General features: G+C 48.3%; 1 protein-coding gene across 2 annotated transcripts in view; it reads left to right on the top strand.

Annotated features, from left to right (window-relative positions):
- SPOCK1 (SPARC (osteonectin), cwcv and kazal like domains proteoglycan 1) overlaps positions 1 to 22,204 on the top strand; it is a 460,391-nt gene that overhangs the window by 365,015 nt on the left and 73,172 nt on the right. For both annotated transcript variants that reach the window (XM_069484074.1, XM_069484075.1), the window contains exon 5: positions 15,112 to 15,226. In XM_069484074.1, the coding sequence (XP_069340175.1) occupies positions 15,112 to 15,226 (115 nt within the window). The remainder of the gene's footprint in view (positions 1 to 15,111; positions 15,227 to 22,204) is intronic.

The following is a 22,204-nucleotide window of genomic DNA, read 5'->3' as shown; positions in this document are numbered from 1 at the left end:
GTCACTATTTCTCCATTTTACAGATCAGGACGTGAGGGCAGGGAGAGCTGATTTCCCCACGGCTGGTCGGGCTGGAGACAGGGAGGGTTTGAACCCAGGTCAGTTCATTCTAGAGCGTCTGCTCTCTGCACTGTGGGAACAGCCCTGCAGCTCTGAGGATGTGAGTGGCTGATGTATTGGCGTCCCTGTGAGCTCACAAGTGACATCCTCCCAAGGCAGGGAAGGGAGGGAGATAATGGATGAGCTTAATTATCTGTGGCAATGACATGATGAGGGTGCCACGAGGAGAGTGCTCATTATTACTGTGCGGCGCGGAACTCCCTGGAACGGGAGCACTCACGTCCCGACAGGCGCCGGGAGACCAGCTGTTCCGTTTCCTTCACAGGTGCCCCCCGGAGCCCGGTGTTACGGTGTTTGAGAAATCACCCGGCCGTGTGAAACACAGATTATGTTAGATGGAGAGCAACTGGCTTCCTGGAGATCACTGTGGGCCTTCGTTAATGAATTCTGCCCGATTCACACAGGTTTAGGTGGACACCAAAATACGCAAGCGGAAACTTGATGTAGGGGTGTGGGGAGACTGGCTTGAACTTTCTAACTTTGAAATCAGGGGGAGGCTCCCGTGCGAAGCTTGGAGCTGAGGACTGAATGTGTAATGAGCTCTCAGGTCTTTGAAGTTGCGCCACTTTGTGCCACCTCTGTAGACCGAGGCCGAACCTAGGCCCTCGGGCCCCCCTGGCGCCGTTCCATGCCCAAGGACACACAGCCAGGATGGAAATCTAGGGCCGAGTGACCCTTGAAAACTACACCAACTGCTTCTCTTCTGTCCCGTTTCCTCAGAACCTAGACGCTTGTCATGAGTCCTCATCTAAGTGTAGCATTCCCTGAAACCTTCACGAGGACTTCCAGTGGAGTCCTGTCCCTGAATGCCTGCCTCCTGATTGCTGGGTCCCCATTCCGGCCCCTCCTGCCCGGGCCCGTGCACTGGCTTACCCCGTGCTGCTGTCTCTGAAAGTGTCCTCAGCCACCTGGGCAGGCTCTTGGCATCTCATCCCAAGACAGCTTTTTGTGAACATGTCTCTCCCCCCTTTGTCCGTGTGGCCTGGCCTCCTGGTTTCAGATCTTCTTTTTGTACCCCCCAGGAAGTTACCCAGGTACCCACATGCCCACATCAGCTGCCGGCAGCTGCCAGCCTTGTGAGCTTGCCTGCGCCAGGTCACGGCCGACTCAGGGTCACTGGGCTCAGTCCCAGCCTCAAAAGAGAGTACAAAGGGAGGGGGCGTTCGGATGAATGATGAGACTTACACGTTTCTGCCATGGGGTGAGCCGTGGGAGCCACCAGCATCCAGCTTCCTCACAGGGCGGCATGATCACCAGGGCTGGCCTTTGGGGGCACCTGGTCTAGTTGGCTCACCTTTCATCGGGCCGTGGGAGAAATGAGATCAGACCTGTTCGGGGAGAACCGTGTAATCAAAGGACAGGAGAGACGACAGCCTCTGTCTGGCCCTTACCGGTGTCAGGCCTCGGCTCCATCATCAGAGAATGGGCTCTTGCCAGGCCGTTTTATTACTTAAACGTATTTTTCACAGAGGTGATGTCGAGCAAAGAAAATCCTCTTTGAGTTATATGGCTTTTTTGTTCAGCACTACAGGGTCTTTCATCTGTAAGCAGTAAAATCAAGCAGTAATTCAAAGTATAAGTTACTGTTTCATTTTAAAAATACCACCTTAATCTTGTTGCATTTGGTCAGAAGTCTGCTTTGGCGTTTTTGGTCGCCTTTATCTATGACTTCATTTCTGTTGGCTGTTATGAACATACACAGGCTTTATTCAGAAAGATATCTGGGATTTATTTTTTAGAGCAAGTGAGGGGTAGAGAGGAAGAAACTGGGCTGAAGTGCAGAAGTGAAGCACTGCTGAAAAGTCGGTTCAAGGTGAGATGTTAATGGCTTTTTTGACCTTGGGAAATGTTAGTTTGGACAGGAATTAGTGGGTATGATTAGGTAGCAGCTGTTTTCGCATTCTTCAGAGTGCACCGGGGGCAGCTGGGGGTGGAATATTGACTCTCACCTTAAAAATCTCCTATTACTCCCGTCTCCATCTGCATTTCTTCTTCCTTGTCTGTGAAGTCTCAGTAGGTAAGTGAAGAGAGTCATTTTTATGCAGAGACTAAGAGCGGTCGCTGCTTCAGAAGCCCAGACTCAAGAGCCTGCACTCTCCCGCGTGTTGGTGATGACAAGAGGTGCGGCCGCGCAAGGAGGGCAGAACTGGGCCAGGACCGCCCCGCAGCAGGCTCATGTGCAGAGCTGCTCTGGGACAGGAGACGCAGCCCCCTGCTGAGGGGATCAGAACAGAGCAGCCAGCGTCACCATTGTCTGAGCTCTGAATGACAGGGGACCTATGAGGCCTGCGTCCTCGGGAGTTCAGAACCGGGAGAAAATTGGTTTGAAGCCACAAAAGAGGCCATTACTGTGCTGCTTTGTAGCAGTTACAGATCTGATGTAGACTTCTGTTCGCTCTGACCTTCCTTTTATTAGTGGCATGGTCATCCCACCCCCACCTCTTGGTGGCTGTGAAGTGCTCTCTTTGACAGAGTCACTTAGAATGTCTGTGGTTTTCTTCCCTCGTTTCTCCAAGAAACTCATTCCTTCCGGCAGGGCTTTGGGAGGAGACTTGCTTCCTATCTCATGCATTCGTTCATTGATTCAACAAATAAAGGGTACCTACTATGTGCTGGGTTCTGTTCACGGTGCCTGAGGTACATCTGGGAATGAAAAGTCCAAGATGCCTGCCCTCATGGAGCCCATGTTTGGGTGGGATCATGGCAGGAGCCCTACAGAGACATGTGGGAGGGACATTGTAACACTAAATGCATGCTACCTTGGTTCAGTTCACAGAGAATGCCCCACCATTGTGTGACTTGGCTTTGTTTGGGAGATGGCAGCTCCTGCAGGCACCAGAAGCTGACAGGGAAGACCATTGCCAGCACCGCCTTGAACTCAGAAAATACCTTGACCTGAGACCGTATGATTAACCTCTGAAGAGCACAGACTTTAGAGTCAGATAGCCTGGGTTTGAACTCTGGCTCTGCAACTTAGAGTGGGCTTGCATTGGGCAAAGAACATTTGTGAGACTCAGTTTCTCCATGTGTAGGATGAATGTTATCATCATCTTTATCATGTAGAGAAAGTATAGGTAAAGCTGTTAGCACAATGCCAGGTTCATGATTACTTATAGTAAGCCTTACATACATTATTGAGCCTTTATAAGCCATTTCTACCAGTGCTGTGGAGGATATAAATATACTTAGTGCTTGTATCTGTACTCTGAAGGATACCTAGACGTATGACACAAATGCCCTGAAGTCCAGCAGCTAAATTACAATTGGGAAGAAAATATTAGAAGGACAAGAGGAAGCCAGAGGAGCAGGCACAGGGCTGTGTGTGGCTGGGGGAGGGTTGGAAATGCGGCTGGAGCCAGGGGGTCTGCAGGGAAAGGAGTGATCAGGGACGTGTCCGTAGGAGGACGTGCCTGAGCAGGGAGGATTTGGGACGAGAGAAGAGAAGGGCATTCGGTGAGGGGACATCAGAGTGGAGCCAGGGACTGGGGAGAGGGGCGGGCTGTAGGAGGATCGGTGCGTGTCAAAAGTCAGGGCAGTGTTGTGGGAGAAACAGGATCAGGACCAGATGGTGACCGGCCTCGAAAAAGGAGGACTTCAGTTTTAATCAGGGCTGGTGAGGAAAGTGTTAACATTTTGGGATCTTCGGTCTGACTTCCCAGTAAACAGGGAGCATCAGATAGGGAGGTAGCAGAGGGATAGTCCAGGATTTGCATCTCCTGGACTTCGAGAGTCCTGATGCCAGGGAGTCACGGGGCCAGGGAGTGTCGAAACCTGGAGCCGGATGCAGAGACGACCTGATTGGGGTAAGTGTGGGAGGTGACACCAGCGGAGACCTGTTGATTGCTCAGCAGGTGGTCGGGTAGGTGGGGCTGGCATCCATCTGCCCATGTGTCTATTTATCCGTCCAGCGTTTATTTAGTACCTTGTCTTTTTTAGATCCTTTTCTGGGCACTTGGTCTAAACAAGTGAGGTAAAATATAGTCTTTGTGAAGTTCCTAAGAGAGACGGGCAAAAAAGCAGCCATCAAAATACAGGGCAAGAGACAGTGTCAGAGGTGGACAGAGGTGCTGGGGGGGGGGGTGCCTACCACAGGTTCCCCGGGTTGGGGGCGGGAGGTCCGGAGACAAAGCAAGTCATCCAGGATGGAGCCTCGAGGGACGTGGCAGGGAAGACTGAGGTGGAGCGTGCGTGGTCTGCTCGGGGGTCTGCGAGCTGGATCAGAGTGGGGGGTGTGCTTGGGAGAGACACAAGGAGTGTGGACGGAGGGATACTCGGGGTGCAGATGTCCAGGCCCTTTTCTGCTGGGCTAAAAACGTCACTTTTTATGTGCGGGGACAGCAGGGAACAAGGAATGGTCATAAGCTGGGGTGGGATGTCACAGACGCATTTGCATTTTGCAAAGATCACTCAGATGTGGAGAAGCTATTGGGGGAAGGAAAGAGTGAAGGTGGGAAGGGGGGATGGAGGAAGGAGCTAAGATTTTTTGTCCTCCATGTGCCGGGAGTGCCACCAGGCACTGGAGATGTTCGTTATCTGTTTTGTTCTCCTGACAGCTGCAGGAGGTAGGGATTATCTTTGTGTAGTGAGAAGGGAATGCACACTTGGACAGGTTATGCAAATCGCTCGGCCTGTCACCCCTGGTGAGCAGTGGCACCGTGGGTGTCAGCTTCCCTTCAGGTTTGCAGTGAGAGGTGCAGACAGACCCTGGGCAGAAAGCCTCTCCCCACCCATCAGCACCACAGGAGAGGTGCAGTCATGATAGAAATTAGGTGCCACCCAGACTTGCCCTCCACCTCCTGTGTATCCTGTCTGTGGCGGAAACGGCCCCAGCCAGTCGGGGGCAAGGCAGCTGGGAGAGGAGGCTTGGCGTGGGCTGGCCCGCCAAGCAACCAGGACAGCAGGGAGACAGGCGTCTCCAGGGCGTTTATAGCAGCAGAGACGTTTTTATTTTAAGCAGGTGCCAGCACCTCAGAACGTTCTCTTCCTTTCTCCGAGAGCTGCCTGAGCCCACACAGGCAGGCTGGGCGAGAGACGTGTGTGATGAGGTCCCTGTTCCCACACTGCCTCCTGCACCTCCCGAGTCTCTCCTGGATACTGTGTGCTTTTCCCGACCCTTGGCTCCCATCCTCCGCGCTCTCCGTTTATTCCTTCTCACTTTTCTTCCTTCCTCTCCTTCTGCCATGCCTCCCCTCCTGACTTCTTTTCTTGCTCTCTCCTTATTTCATTCTTACTTGTGTTCCGTCTTTCCTTACCTTTTTCCTTCCCATCTGTAAAATGCAAGTGATAGTCCTCAGCCTCCTAGAGCCCCTGGGAAGGTGACTAATTCCGGCAAGCTTTTCCTGCCTCCTTTTGAGGTGCAGCTTAGGCGCGGCCCTGGGGCATGTAAGCCTGACAAGGAGCTCGCCATCAGGTGGGAGTCGGGGTCAGGCCTGATCCTGTGAACAGAACTCTATTTTGAGGCCCTGGCTAGGCCGCTCTGGACTGCCGGCTCCTGCAAACGCTTTGCTTGGGAGAGCTCCGGTGATAACGCTTGACAGTTACTGTGTCAGCCTGGGATAGCTGCAGGCACTTGCGCCGCTAGCAGAGGCTGAGTCTAGATGCCATCAGCTTTCGGAACACAAAGAGAAGGTGCCCACGTCACCTGGTCCAGGACTGTGAGCTAATCAGCTCCACTTCTGTAAGTTATCTTAGCTAATCACACAGTTTAGAGTGACTTTGAATAGCATCATTGTCACTAGTGACAAGTCACGGTTGACAAGCAAGAGTTTCATTTGGTGTATTTTCGGATATTAGGAGAAGTGGCCGGCCAGCTCCATTTCCTCCCTGAAGCTAGACACCAGCAGTCCCCAGCAGGGGACCTCCTGTCCTCTCACCCTTTCCCCAGCTGGGGAGTCATCTCCCTCTCCTCTCCGCTCTCTGTCTCATCACTCAGCCCTCCTGGGATGCCTGGAAAGGTTTGCAGCCCCTCGCTGTTGGAGAAGGCCGTGAGTCACCACATGCAGCACCGGACTAAGGAGAAGTGGAGGGATTGGATTAAAAGTTAAATCTGCTAGTTATTGGTCTTGTGTGCTTGAGACAGTCATTTGCTTTCTCTGGTTTCAGTGTCTTAATCTCTGAAATGAACATACTAACACCTGCTTCCTCATAGGGTTACATAAGGTATATCCCATAAATAAACATTTATTAAGTACAGATGGTCCCCAACTTACGATGGCTCGGTTTCTGATTTTATGACTTTACAAGGGTGCGCAAGTGATGTGAATTCAGTAGAAACAGTACTTCAAGTACCCATACGACCGTTCTGTTTTTCACTGTCAGTATGGTATTCAATAAATTCCATGAGCTATTTAGCATTTTATTATAAAATAGGCTTTGTGTTGGATGATTTTGCCCCAGAGCAGGCTAACGTAAATGTACTCAGCATGTTTAAGGTAGACTAGGCTAAGCTGTGATGTTCAGGAGCTTAGTGTATTAAGTGCATTTTTGATTTACAACATGGCACCTTGCAGTGGGTTACTGGGACGTAACCCCGTCATCAGTCGAGGAGTGTCTGTGCTTGCTGTGTGCCGGGCTCTAGACAGAGATGCCTGTTTCCTTCAAGAACCAGATGCGTAGACAGGGAAGCAGGGCACAGAGCGGTGCGTGCAGTGAGAAAATCGCCCGGGGCACAGAGGCAGGAGCCCAGGGAAGCCGGCCTGGAGGAGGGAACCGGCGCCAGGCAGGGAGGAGGGGAGGACCACAGCAGGCCTGACTCTGCGTCCTCACACGCGGCCGGCCCTGAAATGGCGTAGCTCTTCCTCTCTGTGCCATTCGTTTCATTCTACCTGGAGCTCCTGTCCTCTGGGGCTGGAGGAAACCTGACCATGGTTATTTTGTGCATTTGCCTCCTCCCTGGGGCCCTGTCGAGGGTCTGAGCTCTTATCCACAGCCGTCATGTTGGGGTTGGGTGGAGACGTAGGTCTACCAGTCGCTTGTGCACACAGGCCACTGCTTTTCTTCATTCCTTTACTCAACATATTTTTACTGAGCACCTACTATGTGCCAGGTACTGGTCTAAAAATTTTGGTTATAGCAGTGAACAAAACAAAGATCCTGTCCTCATGGAGCTTACGTTCTAGCAAGGACAGCACATAGGAAACAATAAATCAAACAAATCAGTAATTTCTACAGTATGTTAGAAGATGATAGGTTTTAAATGTTTAAAAAAGGAAGAGTGGAACAGTGTGAGGAGATCAGGAGTGCCTGCAGTAATTTTAGAAAAGGGTTGAGAGAAGCCTTCAATGAGGACATGACATCTGAGAGAGGCCTGAAGGAGAGGAGGAGGGTGCAGGGCAGGGTACTTAACTGTCCCGTCTCCAGGGCCCTTTCTGTCCCTGCTCTCTGCTGCCTCCAGGCCTTGCCGGCGAGGCTGTGGGTGGTCCCACCCTCCCCATGCACACACACCAGGCTGGCCTTTTTCCTGGGTCTGCCATCTCCCCACGAGGATGGCAGGAAGCAGGGCCTGGGAACTCCCAGTCTTTCATCTGTATTATCCCTCAAAATTCCAGATCAGGGGAAAATCACAGAGAAATTGAAAATTTCAAAATATTATCCACTCTAAAGAGAATCTCAGGGAGAGCAGACAACAGGAGAAAGGCCCAGAGGTGCGAACAGCAGTGGTGAGCCAGGAAGCCCCTCTCGTGTGCTGCTGGGGAGGGTAAAGCCTGCGCCGGGCCCGGGCCAGCTGGAGGTGAGCCTGGTGCACACGCAGGGCGGGGCCCCGCCCCTGGCCAAGGTGAGGGCCCTGTGGGGTGCAGCGCCACGTGGAGCGTTCCGCAAGTCAAGGCTGCAGGCGGGTGCTGGGGTTGTAACTTGCCTCACGGACTCCTGCCGTTGGGGAGGGGGTGTCTTTCCTTAGACCCCTCCCCTGGAGCCTGGTTCCTTCCCCTGGCGTTTGACGTGCAAGACTACCCACCCACCGGTTTTGTTATACGATTCAGAAAAACTCTGTTCGCCCTTGCCCGTAACAGCAAACCTGTGACAACTTGTACATGAACTGGACTGAAATTTACCTCCTCACTTGCTGAAAAAGGGTGTGCTAAATCACTGGCAAACAAGGACAGGAGGAGACAAGCAAAGTTAATTGCTTACATCAAGGAAAAGAATTTGTGCTTCAGCAAACCTCAATCCCCTGTCCCTGTCCCCAGTCTCTGTTGAAGTCCCCAAGTGAGGCGGGGCCGGTCACTGCCCTCAGAGAGGCCCCTCGAGCGGGAGCTGCCTGAGGACATGAGGTTTTTGCAGTGGGGAAGAGGCGGCCCACCAGGGAGGGCGGAGCTCAGGGGGGGCAGAACGCAGCGGCTGCTGGGAAGGGTTGTCCTGGCACCAGTGGGCAACGCATGTTAATTTTTCCCCCTAGCTATGAATTTAACAATTATTAAATGTATGGAGAGTTTAAAGAATATTGCAATGAATACTATATACCCACCATTGAGATTTGGCAGTTGTTAACATTTGCCACATTCGTGCACTCTCTCTTTGCATATCCATATCCATATCATGGCTTTCCTCTGAACTGTTCGTAAGTAATTGCCAGACACTGTGGCACCTCACCCGTAAGGGGCGTTTTACCATATAACCACTTAGTCGGTTGGCATCCTATCTCTGAGAACAATTCCGTGATATCACCTAGTGCACAGTTCACATTAAAATCACAACAGTTTTTCCCAGAATGGGATTTATAGCTTTGTGTAATAATTATTAGTCAAGATACAATCAAGTCTCACCCATTGCATTTGTTTCGGCTCTTTAATTTCTTTTAATCTAGAATAATGATCCGGTCACCTCAGGTTTTTTTTCTTTTTAGGATTCAGGGAGTTTGCTTATAAAATATCCTTGATTTGGATTTCTCTGTTCCCTAATAAATAGATTTAGTTTCAGCAGCTTTGGTACCGGTGCTGTGTACGTGCTCCTGTGTACTTCCTTTTGTCCTATGGCAGGAGGCTCGTGCCCGATTGTTCTGCTGCTAGTGGTACTAATTGGTCCCTTTGTCCCCATGTTAAGGGGTGACCGCCATATATTTTGTTGAAAATATACATTTTCTGCTGTAATAACTAAGTATTCTGTAAGGAGACACTTTGAGACAGTGTGAACATTTTGTTCCCCAATAACTGTCCCTTCAAATTTTTAGCAAACATCAAATGATCCTTTCCTGACTCAATTATTACATGGGGAGTTGCAAAATGGTGATTTTCTAAGTCTAGCCTTTCTTTTAAACTTTTTTTACCTGGGATTCTTTTGTTAAAAAAGGGATTTTTCCTTTTTTACGTTATTAGCAGCTTGGTTTTAAAGTTTGAGTTCTGACTTCTTTGGCAGCCTTAACTCACAGAAATGTGTGTGCATGTGTACGCGTGTACGTTAGAACACAAGACTGAGCCCCGGGTCACACACAGGCCAACCTTCAGTTCAGCTGAAAGGGTCCTGTCCACTCTCCTCACTCCTCTCCAGCCACACTGGCTTCCATCTCAGGGCCTTTGCACGTCCCTTTACCTGGACACCCCCTTCCCTGGGTAGCTGGCTGGCTCACCTTATTCTGTTCCCTGCTCAGCTGTCATCTTGTCAGAAGATTTGTTTATTTAATACACCATCCCCTCCCCATTCTTCTCTGTTTCGTACTCTCCTTTATTTTGTTCCTTGGCTGTCATCAGCACCTGCCATGTGAACTTCATGGGAACAGACCCTTGTCCCGTTGATTCAGAGCCTAGAACAGGGCCTGGCCCATCGTAAGTGCTCAGTGGGTATTTGTTGAACGCAAGAAGGGACACGTACATGTTCAGTAAGGTTCTGAATGAGCCCAAAGAACCCTCCTTTGTTTTTGTGCATGGCTTCTTCTGGATGACCACTGAGCCTCTCGAGCCCTGGGCAGAGCCGAGTGGCTGTCCTTCATCAGCCAGGGACGACGCCTGTGGCATCTGACTGGTGCCGTCAGCAGCCACTCGCTTCACGCCCAATTATTAAAGCCAGCAAAGCCTCGGGATTATTTCTCCCCCTCTACTGTGACATGATTTTGGGCGAATAAAAACAAATCAGAATTCATCAACTGTGAACAAAATTGTCAACTGTGAACCATCAACAGTCTGGCTTAAAAATAGATGATAGGTTGATGAAATATAGTGGAGAAAGCAATTTAAATAAAACGTTAAAAATAATACCCAAAGCTTGCAAAGGAAAGCAGAGAGTGTGGTGTAGTGGAGCAGTGTGCTCAGTTGAGGCCTGCGTGAGCGATGAACCAGAGAGAGGTTATTAGTTTTGCTTTACAAATCACAGGAGAGAAAGATTTACTGGCCATTTGCAGGAAAACACTCGCTCATTCTGACGTGTTGGGGTGTTATGCAAAACAGAGGGAAAAATTGGTTGGGAAATCTGCTAGCACATTTATTTTTAAGTAGGTCAACATTTTGAGTATTTCTGCCCGTTGGTGCAGTCTTTGGCTCCTTCCTTTTTTCTCCGTTTCTGCGACGATTGGGGAAGGCATTTCTGTTCGAGCAGGTCAAGGGTCTGGAAGCTTCAGGAGGTTGTATTTATATTAATGTTTCTATTCGTGCTTGTATGAGTATGGGTTCTAGTGTCGTGTTTAAAAGCCCTTAATTTATTTCTCCGTTTCTCAACTCCTTTAGAGAGTTAGAGTTAATTATTTATTTAACTGCTTTATCATAAGATCAATATGAAGGCTTGAATTTTTCATATTTCCTCTTTTCTGCCTCACAGCCGATACAGCCTGGCCAAGTTCTTTAGGTCCAACCGCCTGTATCCTGAAGCTGCTGTTCCGTGATTATTTATTTTTTTTCCTCTCTTTCCAGCAGAACTGAACCATCTTGGGACGAAGATGTGTGCTTTATAAACCTAAGACAAAGCGTTTCCATTCCTTAGAGTCTATCTCGTTTTAAAAATCTGAATAGAAGATGTTTTCGTTTGCCGGGCTGCCATGACAAAGTACTGCAGACTGGATCTTAAACAGCGGAAATTGATTGTCTCGTAGTTCTGGGGGCTAGAAATCCGACATCAAGGGAGCAGCCGGGGTTGCACAGCCCTGCTGAGCAGGAAGCCCTGTCCTTGGAGCGGGCGGGCCCCTCTGTGTAGGGCTGGAACGGTGGTCAGCATTTGGCTTCGGTACCTGTTCTTCCCTGGCAAGCATCTGGGGGGAGAGAGGATGACGGACAGTGAGTGGGAGGGTAATTGAGGGGCGAGGATCGTGACTCCATAACCCTGAGTTGCGGGCCCTCAGGATGCCTCTGGCCAGCGAGGATTCAGGGCTCAGGCCAGAGCTTTGCACTCCCAGCCCTTCCCCGAGGGCGCCCCTGACCCGTGCTCCGCGGGCTCATCCACTTTTCCTAGGAGTGGCGGATCTGGCTTGCTGTCGCCTCTGTAGAAGTCGATACACATTGCTTTAGATTTTATCATAGAGTATTTGATACTTAACGTAAAAAATACATGTACTGCTGGATTTGACACGTAAAAGTATATGTATTATGTTATAGAAGCTGTCAAAGCTGGTAGCAAAACAAAAGCCTCAGACACTAACACGCGCACCTTCTGAAATAAAACATCACCGATTTTTGTGATGCTTCCTCCGGGCTCCTGTCTGGCCAGCCCTGCCTCCCCTACTGGGGCAACCCCTGTCCCGATGGAATTTGCCGTCGTTTCTCTCCCTTTTAAAGGAGCTTTTTACCATATATGTATGTATCTCTAAATAACCTGTTTTGAGCTTTATAAAAAATGGAATTGTAGCTTTTTGAGCTCCGTTTAAATGTTGCACATTGTTGTAGAAGATAAAAAGCAGATCTGTGCCGTTGAAACTTGGAATTTCACTGGTGTAGACAAGTACTGTTTTTTGTTTTTTGTTTTTGGTGGTGCCAGGGAGGATGCTGGCCTGCTGCCACAGATTGCCCCCTGTGCCCGTGCAGGGGAGGGGATGCTGCAGCCCAGCCAGGAAGCAGAGTTCTGGGGATTACAGTCCTCAGGGGCTTCTTGTCGTGGCAGGGCCACCCAGGGAGCAGGTGCTCTGGGCACCTGGGAAACAGATAGACTAGGCTCCAGTGATAGGCAGGGTGAGCAGGGAGGCTGAGAGGCTGAGACCCGAGTGTGGAGCTTAAAGAGAGGACTCTGGGAGCAGAAGTGGGTGAGGGACAGTTCCGGATGAACGTCTTGAGTGCTGAGCTCGGCACCTGCAGTCCCTGTGTGGGCAGATCAGGAAGTCCCGGTGGTTGGAACAGAGGTTCGGAGCAGCAGAGTGACCGTGCCATCCTTCCTTCTGCCTTTATCACTCAGCAGCTGTTTATTGAACATCTACTATGTGCCAGGGCTATATGTGTATCGTATCATGCCTGGGTAAGACAGTAACTAAGACCTTTCCTGCTGTTAAGTACTTCCTGGTCTAGGAGGAAGTCAACCGCTCTGTTAGTCAGCTTCTGCTAAGTTATGCTGTAGCAACAAATGATCCCTAAACACCAGTGGCTCACAACAGCAAACCTTATTTCGGTGTTCATGCTGTGTGTTAGCTGTGGATTGGCTTGAGCTCTTTTCCATGTTCTCTGCCTTCCGAGTCCTGGGCAGAAGGAGCAGCCCTTGTCGGGCACATCATTTCCACGGTAGAGGGAGAAGAGTGAGCGAGGTGATAGAACCAAACAGTGATTCTTGATGTGTCTGCCCGCACCTGGCTGGCATCACTCCTGCTAATGACCCGCTGGGCACAGCAGGTCACATGGCCAGGGCTGGTGTCAGCCACTGGGAAGGGGATGTAGACTCTCCCTCCGGGAGATGCTGCTCACCAAGACCTGGGCTGCGAGAGGGAGCAGAGACTCCTGTCCCAGGGAGAGCAGAGAGCATGGGGGGAGGTCACAGTCTGTCACAGACACACAGGCAGTAACAGGAATAGTACAGTAAGGCTTTATGATAAATAAGCATTAATATGATTCTGACTGTATAAAATAAATTTACACATAAAAGTATATTTTACCCTAAATTAGCTTTAGGGGTTCCGTAGAGAACCGCTAGTCTGAAACTGGGTGCTGTCCCCGAGAGCTAACCCAGAAGAGGAGAAGCGGGCAGCGGGCCGCCATGGAGCCCTCTGTCTAGCCGTGGGCACCTTGTGTGTGCTGCGCTGAGTGGAAGAAGGTCCCCTGCTGGTGACCCGCCTGCTGCCTCCCGGCGCTCCCCTGGGCGTACCTGCAGTCCACGCGGGCTTTCCGCAGCGTGTCCCCTACCTGCCGGCCCCGCTTGTGTTCCGTCCTCACACACACGTATATCCCGCCTGACCTCCTCGTCCCATCCACATGGCTTTAAAGGACATGCTCTTCTTGCTTCATCGTCATGTCAGTCAGTGTCTGAGGCCTGGGCCCCCACAGCTCCTGCCACCCACCGGGCACGTTCTAGACACTTGGCACGTTCTAGACACTTGGCACGTTCTAGACACTTCGCAAACACGCCCAGCAGGGAGTTTTGCGGCAGGAGGAAGCCAGGTAGGTTGGCTCTGTTGCCCTCTCCCTGCGAGCGTGGCCAGCGACCGGACTGTGTGGGTGATCGCTGAGTGACACTAGAGTGACTCCAGTACATTTAGAAGCAGGTTTAAAGCACTCTTCCCCTTGGCTTGTCATCAGTATGGGGACCGAATAGCTCGTCCTATTACAATGAGCCAGTATTTATCTGCACTTCCTTGTGTGTGGCTTTGCAAACGCTAGCGGACTTTTTTCAAAGGTATGCATTTGTGTTTTCCAAGGGCAAGGACTGTATCTCCTCTTTTCTTTCATTTGCGAGATTCCCCGTGGCACCTGATAAGAGCTGCGCGCCCAGTGGGTGCTCAGTGAATTTCACCTATCTCTTCTTCCTTTGAACCTCTCCCGGAAACACACACGTGGTCTCGGGCCCGTGGGCCTTGGCAGAGGACTGATTACACACAGGCCTTGATCTTGAGAATTTTACAGGCGAAAAGGGAGGAAGCTGTCAGATAACTCAGATCTAGGCCAATAGCAAAGTTGCCTAATTAACCACACACAGTTCGGCACAGGACGTCCGTACGCTGAAGCCCCGTCCACGGGACAGAACCGATGTTGTGGGACACACAGGCCAAGAGCTGAGCCCTGAGCCAGGCGTGGGTTTGAATGAGCGTTGTGATCTTTTGCAAGCTGTTTAACCTGAACCTCAGTTTCTTCTTTCATAGTGGAGGAATAATAAAAATGCTGGGACTTGTTGTGGTCTTCTGCACCTGTTAATAACATCCCTCCCTCATGCTTGTGTTCTGAATCCATTGAGAGTTAAGAGTAAAGAGCTGGCAGAAAGTGACCAAAATATTACCATTGTTACTGATACAGGGTTGACAAGATGTGCCTTATGGGCTTCTAACGCAGAATCCTAGAATTGTGTAGACACTTCCACCGAGTCACAGGCTAGTTTGACCACAGGCCGCCTCTGGTGAGGGAAAGACCCGCATAAACGTAGGTTTTGGGCGGTGGAGGCAAAAGCATTCGTTCCCTGTTGCTCCCAAGGGGAGGGCCTGAGCCTCAGGTTACCACCCGGACTCCCTAAGGGGACTGTTGCTCTTCCCCCCCAGGAGGAGCAGTGGCAGGCTGAGGGGACGAGAGGGGTGGACAGGCACGTGGGAGGAAATGGGGGAGACGCCTCCTCTAGGGCAGGGGGAGGTCTCCGTGCACCATGTGCAACTTTGGACATGTTAAGTTTCATATTGATAATTTTATAAGTAGTGACACTTGAGTTTGCCATTCACAAAGTAAGCCTTCCAGTGTTTCCACAGTGTTACGAGAAGTTATCCTGTGTGTTTGGAAACACATAAAGGGCCATTTCTTATCCAGTATCCCATAATTCAGACCTTTAACCGAGATGGAATTCTCCCTGCTCCAGCTTTGCTTCCGTGAAACAAAGGCACTGGCTTTCTCCCAAGGCGGCTGAGGAGAGGTGTGCTGTGGCTGCATGCTCAAGGCCTGTTCTGTCTCTCTTTTGCAGTGCAAGTTGGAATTCCATGCTTGTTCTACCGGCAAGAGCCTCACCACCCTCTGTGACGGGCCCTGTCCGTGTCTCCCGGAGCCTGAGCCACCAAAACACAAGGCAGAAAAGAACGGTGAGTGGGGATCTGAAGAGGGTGTGGGTGTCAGGGAGGGTTGGCATGGCCAAGCCCTGGCCCAGGTGCCAGGAGCAAGCTGGGGACATGGGCAGACTTGGCAAGCAATTACTGCAGCTTGTTTAGGGACCCTAAACTGAATTGCCTTCAACTACCGTTAAAAAGAAGAAGAAGAGCTGAGTGTCTTTGAAAATAATTCTGTTAGACCAAGATATGCACTAGGTTCTTCTAGTGGTCGAATGGGCCGTAGTGTGGGAGGAGGAGGTTTTTCAGCATCTAAGACCAGGGCCTGCCCTGGGGTCCATCCTGGTCTTTCCTGAACTCTAATCTCTCAAATCCTTTGAACTTCTCAAGGCCAAATATCAAAACAGAGACTACAGAGATGTCACAGCAGTGGGGAGCATTCTCCCCCAAAGCATTCCTTTATTAATATATTCTGCTTGTAACGCAGCACAGAGCCAGGGGACTGGTGAAAGGGAAAACCTCCCCAGGGGTCGCTGTTTCTCTTCCATGGCTGAGCGGGGCAGGAAAGGTTCGGCTTATTTAGATGTTTTCATGGTGGAGAAAGTAATGTCATCCCACTGATCTCAGCCCCTTTTTGAGCTGTCCTCGATGAGACCCAAGGCAGAAGTTTGAGTTTGCATTCTACGGAATTGGCTTTCTCAGCCATAGTTGGCTATTCCACGGAAAATGTTTAATGTCTGCATGAATGTGCGCGTGTGTGTACACTAGTGTCTGCTAAGGCCAGCAGCTGTTTGTAATAGAGGAGAATGAACAGGGTGTGAGTGTTTATCCATTTGCCTGCTTATAAACCATTTTGTCTTTTTGAGGGCAAATAGTTGAAGATTTCAAGTCTAAAATATTGTGTTTAAAGGCTCTTTAGGAGCTTTAACTCAGGATGTGGAAGGACATTGTAAACTATGCAGCACTGTGATCACACATAATCTCCAAAGATGATTCTTGCTTTCCGGAGAAAGCTGATCATCTTGCATTTGCGCCTGATTCATTTATATAAATGCAGTAAGAAAAGTTAACTAATATATTAATACATGAGCCTCTCTGTAGTCTGGTCAGAAGATCCAAAGCCATGTGGTGTTAAGCAACTACATAATCTAGAAAATTAACTTCTGTCTGGAGATTCCTTAAGAATCTTTTTAGGAAGTTTCAGTAGCCTCTGTTATTCGGTGTATGTTGTTTATTGCTTTAATTTGCTCTTCTGTTCTGCGGCTAGGAAACTAAACCAACAAAGTCAACACCACTCTTTTGTCTGTAGTATCTATAAATAGGGGTGAATGGATCTTTCCTCAAGGGCTCAGAAATCTGCTAAAATTTCCTAACTTCCATAATAAGGTCACAGGCCAGTTTTCTGGGAGGACTCCATGGTCCTCCCAATGAAGAGCGACCCTTGTTTCTCAGTGGTGGGCTTCATGCATGAATAAATGACATCCACTCCCACATACAACACTCCACGTGTGGCCTTGACTGCGCCATCTGTTTGTTCCAGTAAATACTTATTTACTGGTAATAAGTATTAGTGGAACAAATTCTTATTGTACCTATGCAAGTAGCTACATTGCCGTTAAAAGTAAAGGGATTCAGAAAGAGTGTTGTTTCTGAACTCTGAAAGGTCAGTGAGAACTAGATTACCATTTAAAAATGTTTCATTTCAAGATGTTTACAAAAGCATACTAAGTTAATGGCAAGAGAGAGATCAGGGAGAAAGAAAAATGACTTCATATTGTATCAGAAAAGAGAACATTAATAATGCCAACAATGTTTCAAAATAATCAAAATTATATTTCCTCATCAGCGCCTCCAGTCCTATTCAATTATTTTTTTTTTGTTCCACTGAGTCTTGGGTCAGCAATTAGCTTTCATAAAGTCATCTGCGGCTGGACTATAAACAGTCCTGGAAATCCTCATTTCAGTCCCTAATACTATTTAGAAATTGTCTAAGAAATTTCACCTTAGAAGCTTGTACTAATGCATCTGTTAGCTGAAGTATCAATATTCAAACTTGGTACAATTTTTTTCCGTGAAGTTCTAAGGCTGAGCTTTGTTAAAGACCCAACTTCTAGGCCAGGAGTGGGGAACCTAGGGGCTTAAGGCCACATGTGGCCTTCTAGGTCCTTAAGTGCAGCCTTTTGACTGAATCTAAATTTTACAGAGCAATTTCTTTTGTTAATACATTTTTGTCTTATATATTTTTATTTTATTTTTAAAATGAACCTATTTAAAATGCCAAAGAATAAAATAAGTTTCAACAAAATAATCCTCCCAGATTGACCAGCACAATAGAACATCAGTAGCTAAATTGACGACTGCTATGCTCATGATTTAGTTCTAACTTCCCCTGCCTGGTTGGCACCACTGCTACACGAGGCTGGTTGGTGAGAGTTTATGGGGGGTCACATACACCAGTCTGTTACCAGCTTTTGACAATAATACACTGTGTTTCTGTTTGAAGTGGAATTTGTGGACAGTTGCACAGCTCAACAGTATTTTTCAATCCTGTCTGCTTAACAACCGTCGTGTCAAAGAAGAACAAGAAAATACTGAAAGAATAAAACAGATTTTTTTAATGACGATTGGGAATTGTAATATCATCTTGTTTCTGCTAAAGATAAGATGATTTGCTTGCCTTGTGATACTGCAATAGGCATTAAAGAAATTCAGTGCTCATCAGCATTATAACATTCATAAGGACCACAAGTATTTTAAATTAAAGGGAGAGGCACGAAAGGTTGTGTTGCAGAAATTAAAAGATAAAAAGCAAAAGCAAAGAAAATTCTTTCAAGCGACAATAAGACCTGGAAATAATGCCAATGAAGCAACTTGTGAAGTAGCTTATATACTTGGGGAAAAAAGGGAAGCCATTCAGTGATATAGAAATTGTGAAAGAACGCATTGTCCAAGTTGTAGGATGCTTAGACCCCAATAACGTTTCAAAGTACAAACAACTGCCTCTTTCAAGGAATACCATAACTGATGGTGGCATGAATTAGTCTTCAACTTAATAGCACAACTTCATGCAATACTTCAAAAAGAAAATATACATTATTCAATTGCTTTGGATGAATCAACTGATACTACTGACTTGGTGCAGGTTTTATACTGCATTTGGGTCATAACAGAGTATTTTCTTTGCTACAAAGAGTTACATTGGGCACTCTTATGAACAGAATATGGGGAATAGATATCTTCAACAACTCGCAAGATAAATGTCGTGAAATTGGACTGAATTTGGTAAATTTAGTGAGTGTATGTACAGATGGTGCACCTTCCATGACAGGAAAACATGAAGAATTTATTACACAGATAAAAAATAGTATTAACAGATACAGATGCTCTTATTTCTTTTCATTGTATCTTGCATCAGCAAAATCCCTATGCTAAAGCTACTATTTTAAGTAACACTTTGCAAAAAATTATAAGTATTGTTAACTGTATTTGTGCAAATGCAACACGGCATCATCAGTATTGTAACATGCTAAAGTTGGATTTGCCATATCATTCTAAAGTGCGTTGGCTATCACAGGGACAGGTGTTAACCAAAATTTATCTCTGTGAGAACACATAGTTAAATTTTATAAAGAACAGAATCAGTAATGTGAATTATTGAAAGAAGATTTCTGTAGGAATGAAGCATTTCTGTGTGATATGTCAAATCAAAATGACTTGAATATTTCTTTGCAAGGTAAAAATAAGTCTATATATGATATGTGGCAAAAAATGTAAGCATTTTGGAAAAAGCTATCTTTTTTCAAAACTTCTTCAAAAGGAAATTTCAGATGAACATACCTGAGTTAGCAAAGGTCATTGATGAACAGCATATATGTGCAAATCATTTGAAGACTACGTAGCAGTTACAGATCTATTAATTGGAGAATACAATAAAAAGTTCACTGACTTTGACAATCAGGACACCACACTCAAATTAGCATTTCAGCCTCACCTAGTTGGTATCACCAAGGCCCCTAAAGAACTACAGATGAAATTGATTGAGCTCTCAGTTGACATTTTAAAGTCATTGTTTGATGCTAAGAAAGATCCAACTGAAATATGGAAAAATGCACTAGAATACCCACACTTTTGGCAACATGCCAGAGAATACTTTCTTGCTTTTCATCCATTTATTGCAACAAATCTGTATTCTCCTACCTAACCCAAATTAACATGCCCTTAAGGTTACAAATGACTGATACCCATCTAGAGGATCAGCTGAAACTGCAGACCTCCATGCTGCAACCAAATATTCAAATGCTTTCCAACAAAAAGCAGACACAACAAAGTCATTAAAAGGTTAGGTAATTTTAAAATTAACACAGTTTTAATTTTTTGAAATCATTACATACACAGTAGTTAGATTTTTACAGAATAATGTACATTTTTAAGTATATCTAAATGAAGTTTCTTGAATGTGGCCTTATTTGGTTACAGCTACATTAACACGGCCTCCCGCATGAAAAGGCTCCCAGCCCTGCTCTGGGCTGTGACCTACAGTAGAGTTTTCCTGTAAACACGAGGGGAAGCAGAAACCACCCGTTGATGGTGAGACTGAGTGGCTATGGTTAATCTGTGATGGAATCCAAGTATCCTCAAGGGGAGAGCATAATCCCCTATTAGGGTATAATGTTCAACTATTTAATACGGATTTGATCAGTGTTTCCCTGGAGGATAAGAACATATTCTGGGCGGTGAGGACATTGAGAAATCCCCAGGGTCATTCTGTGAAATGAAACTTTTGAATTAATAATGTTTTACCTGGACAAAGTTGATCAAGGGAAGGCTGACCTTTTCCTTTCATTTGACAACTCTTTCCATGCAGCTGTCAGGACAGTCTGTGACAGGCAGAACTTGGGGGCTGAACTGAGGTGGTGGCAGTTGAAATGAAGGGGAGGGGCTGGGTGCAAGGGAGGGATGAGAGGCAAAATAAAAGGCAACGCCCGGTTGTCGACTGAGCCACGGGGGTGCAGCGAGAGAGGAGGAAGAGCTGAGCACACAGTCCCCCTTCCCTCACCTGTCAGCAGCCCCTGGCAGGAGCTGCAGGCGGTGGGCCTGGCATCTGCGGGCCACTCTGCCTCTGTGAGACACGTCATCGCTCTGGGACCGTGTCAGCCGCAGTCTTGTTTCTGTGCCTATTGCAGAGTGACATTTCATAGTCTCATAAGCGCAGCTAAGTAAAAAATGTGGCGATATTACTGTTAATGTTGTTGGTGTTTTATTTTCAATCTTGCCTCTGTTTTGAAGCTCAGTTCCACCTGAGGTGAAGAGCTTTGTGGCATCACTCCTGGGTGAATTCTGTTAATTCAGGGCTGTCTCTAAATTCTAGGAAGGAGAGGTGGAGTCGGGGCTTCTGAGCTGCGGTGTTGGTGGCACCATTTCCTGGCGCTCCCTCTCATTCTTGGGCACCCCCGCCTCGGTGGGGTCCTGCCGTCTCCAGTTAGTTGCCAGCAGTGTCCGTCCCCGTCGGGTCCGGTGAGAGATGTGTGCGCGGCCATCCGGGACCCCTGCTCGCCATGTACCTTAAGGCCGTGTCGCGGCCTCTTTTTTTCTCCGTTAGACTCTTCTGTGTTTATTGACAGCCTCTCCTTGGCCGCGTTCAGGGGCACAGAAGACGTGAGGATGCCCTTCTGTGCTTCTCTGGCCCCGAGGAAGACTGCGGTGAGGTTGCTGTCTCAAGCTTTCTCTCCATGGGTCTGCCTGGAAGCCGTTTCTGTTTCGTGCAGGGGATGTTTTTGCGCGGCTTGCCTCCCAGTGGCTTTCACACTGATGGCGAAACACTGCACTGCCGGGAATCTCTGCCCGTCGTGGGTTTCAGAATTGCCTCGTCCCAGCCCAGGACCCAGAACTGGGTCACAGACGGGAGAAGTGTGAGCAGAAGGCGAGGAACGCACCCGCGGCACGTGCCGTCTCCTTCCCAGAGCTTGGCCGCGCGGCCCCCTTTGATCAATATTGGATGTGCGTGCGGAGGGGGTGTGAGCGCAGGTCTCACCTGCTCTCCTTTCATCTCATGGGGTGCCCTGTTTCTTCCAGCCTTTGGTCTTCTGAGTTACAACATGCCCAGCTCTGGCAAATCAGAAGTCTCTTGTCTCAGCTTTCAGTCTCAGAGAATTTTTTGGAAGTCAAAGCCAAGTGGCTGATTTTTTGTTCTCTTTATCTGGCGTCTCTCCTTTGATGTGTCCCCTGAAGAGACGGTGCAAGGTAGGGTCATCCTTTCAAATCGCTGAATATTTCCTATCACACCTCTAAATTTACCTCCTGACCTTGGCAGATTACTTCATTGCCTTCTCTCTCATCTCCGTAAAGCCAGTCCGGCCTCAAGAGCGTAACGTAATGATTATCCAAACAACAACAACAACAACAAAAAGGAAAACAAAGCGAAAAAGGAGGAGGTGAAATTGAAATCTGTGTGTTAAGCCTGGGGTTCCGTGCATTTTTCTGAGTTTTTCAGGAAAGGTCTCTCCTGATTCCAGTGGGTAATTTTTAGGACCCAGCAGCCAACCCAGGCAGGAAAGTCACTTCTTGGATCCAGGCTTCATTCTGTAGCTCCGGGGCGCTGCTGCTGCTTTGTCTTCAGCCCTCAGGGAGGAAAGAATGAAGGTGAGGAAGGTCTGAGGCACCAGGTTCTTGATTACTTGCAGTGGTGGAAAATCTAAGGGGAAAACAGAGGTCTCTAAAAAGCAGAGGCTTTAAGGTACATTTTTCAACTAGCCAGCACTTCTCCCCTTCTAAATCTGAGCACCTCCCTCCCCGGCCCCCCCCCACCTCGACGCTCCTGTTTCAAGAGACAAACCACCCGCTCTTGGCCTGCGCTGGGAAGCCCTGTTCCCTGCACCCCTGCTCTGAGGGGGTTCGGAGCGTCTCATTGCTCAGGTGCAGACTGTGCAGGGGTGTAGGTTTCAGATCAGAAGGGTCTCACTCGTCTTCTCCCACCCATGCTGAGGGCTCCCTCTGTCCTCCAAGGTGCCCACAAAG

Source organism: Eulemur rufifrons, chromosome 10 (assembly GCF_041146395.1).
Source record: "Eulemur rufifrons isolate Redbay chromosome 10, OSU_ERuf_1, whole genome shotgun sequence".
Classification (NCBI taxonomy): Eukaryota; Metazoa; Chordata; class Mammalia; order Primates; family Lemuridae; genus Eulemur; species Eulemur rufifrons.
This window is presented reverse-complemented; position numbering and strand designations above follow the sequence as displayed.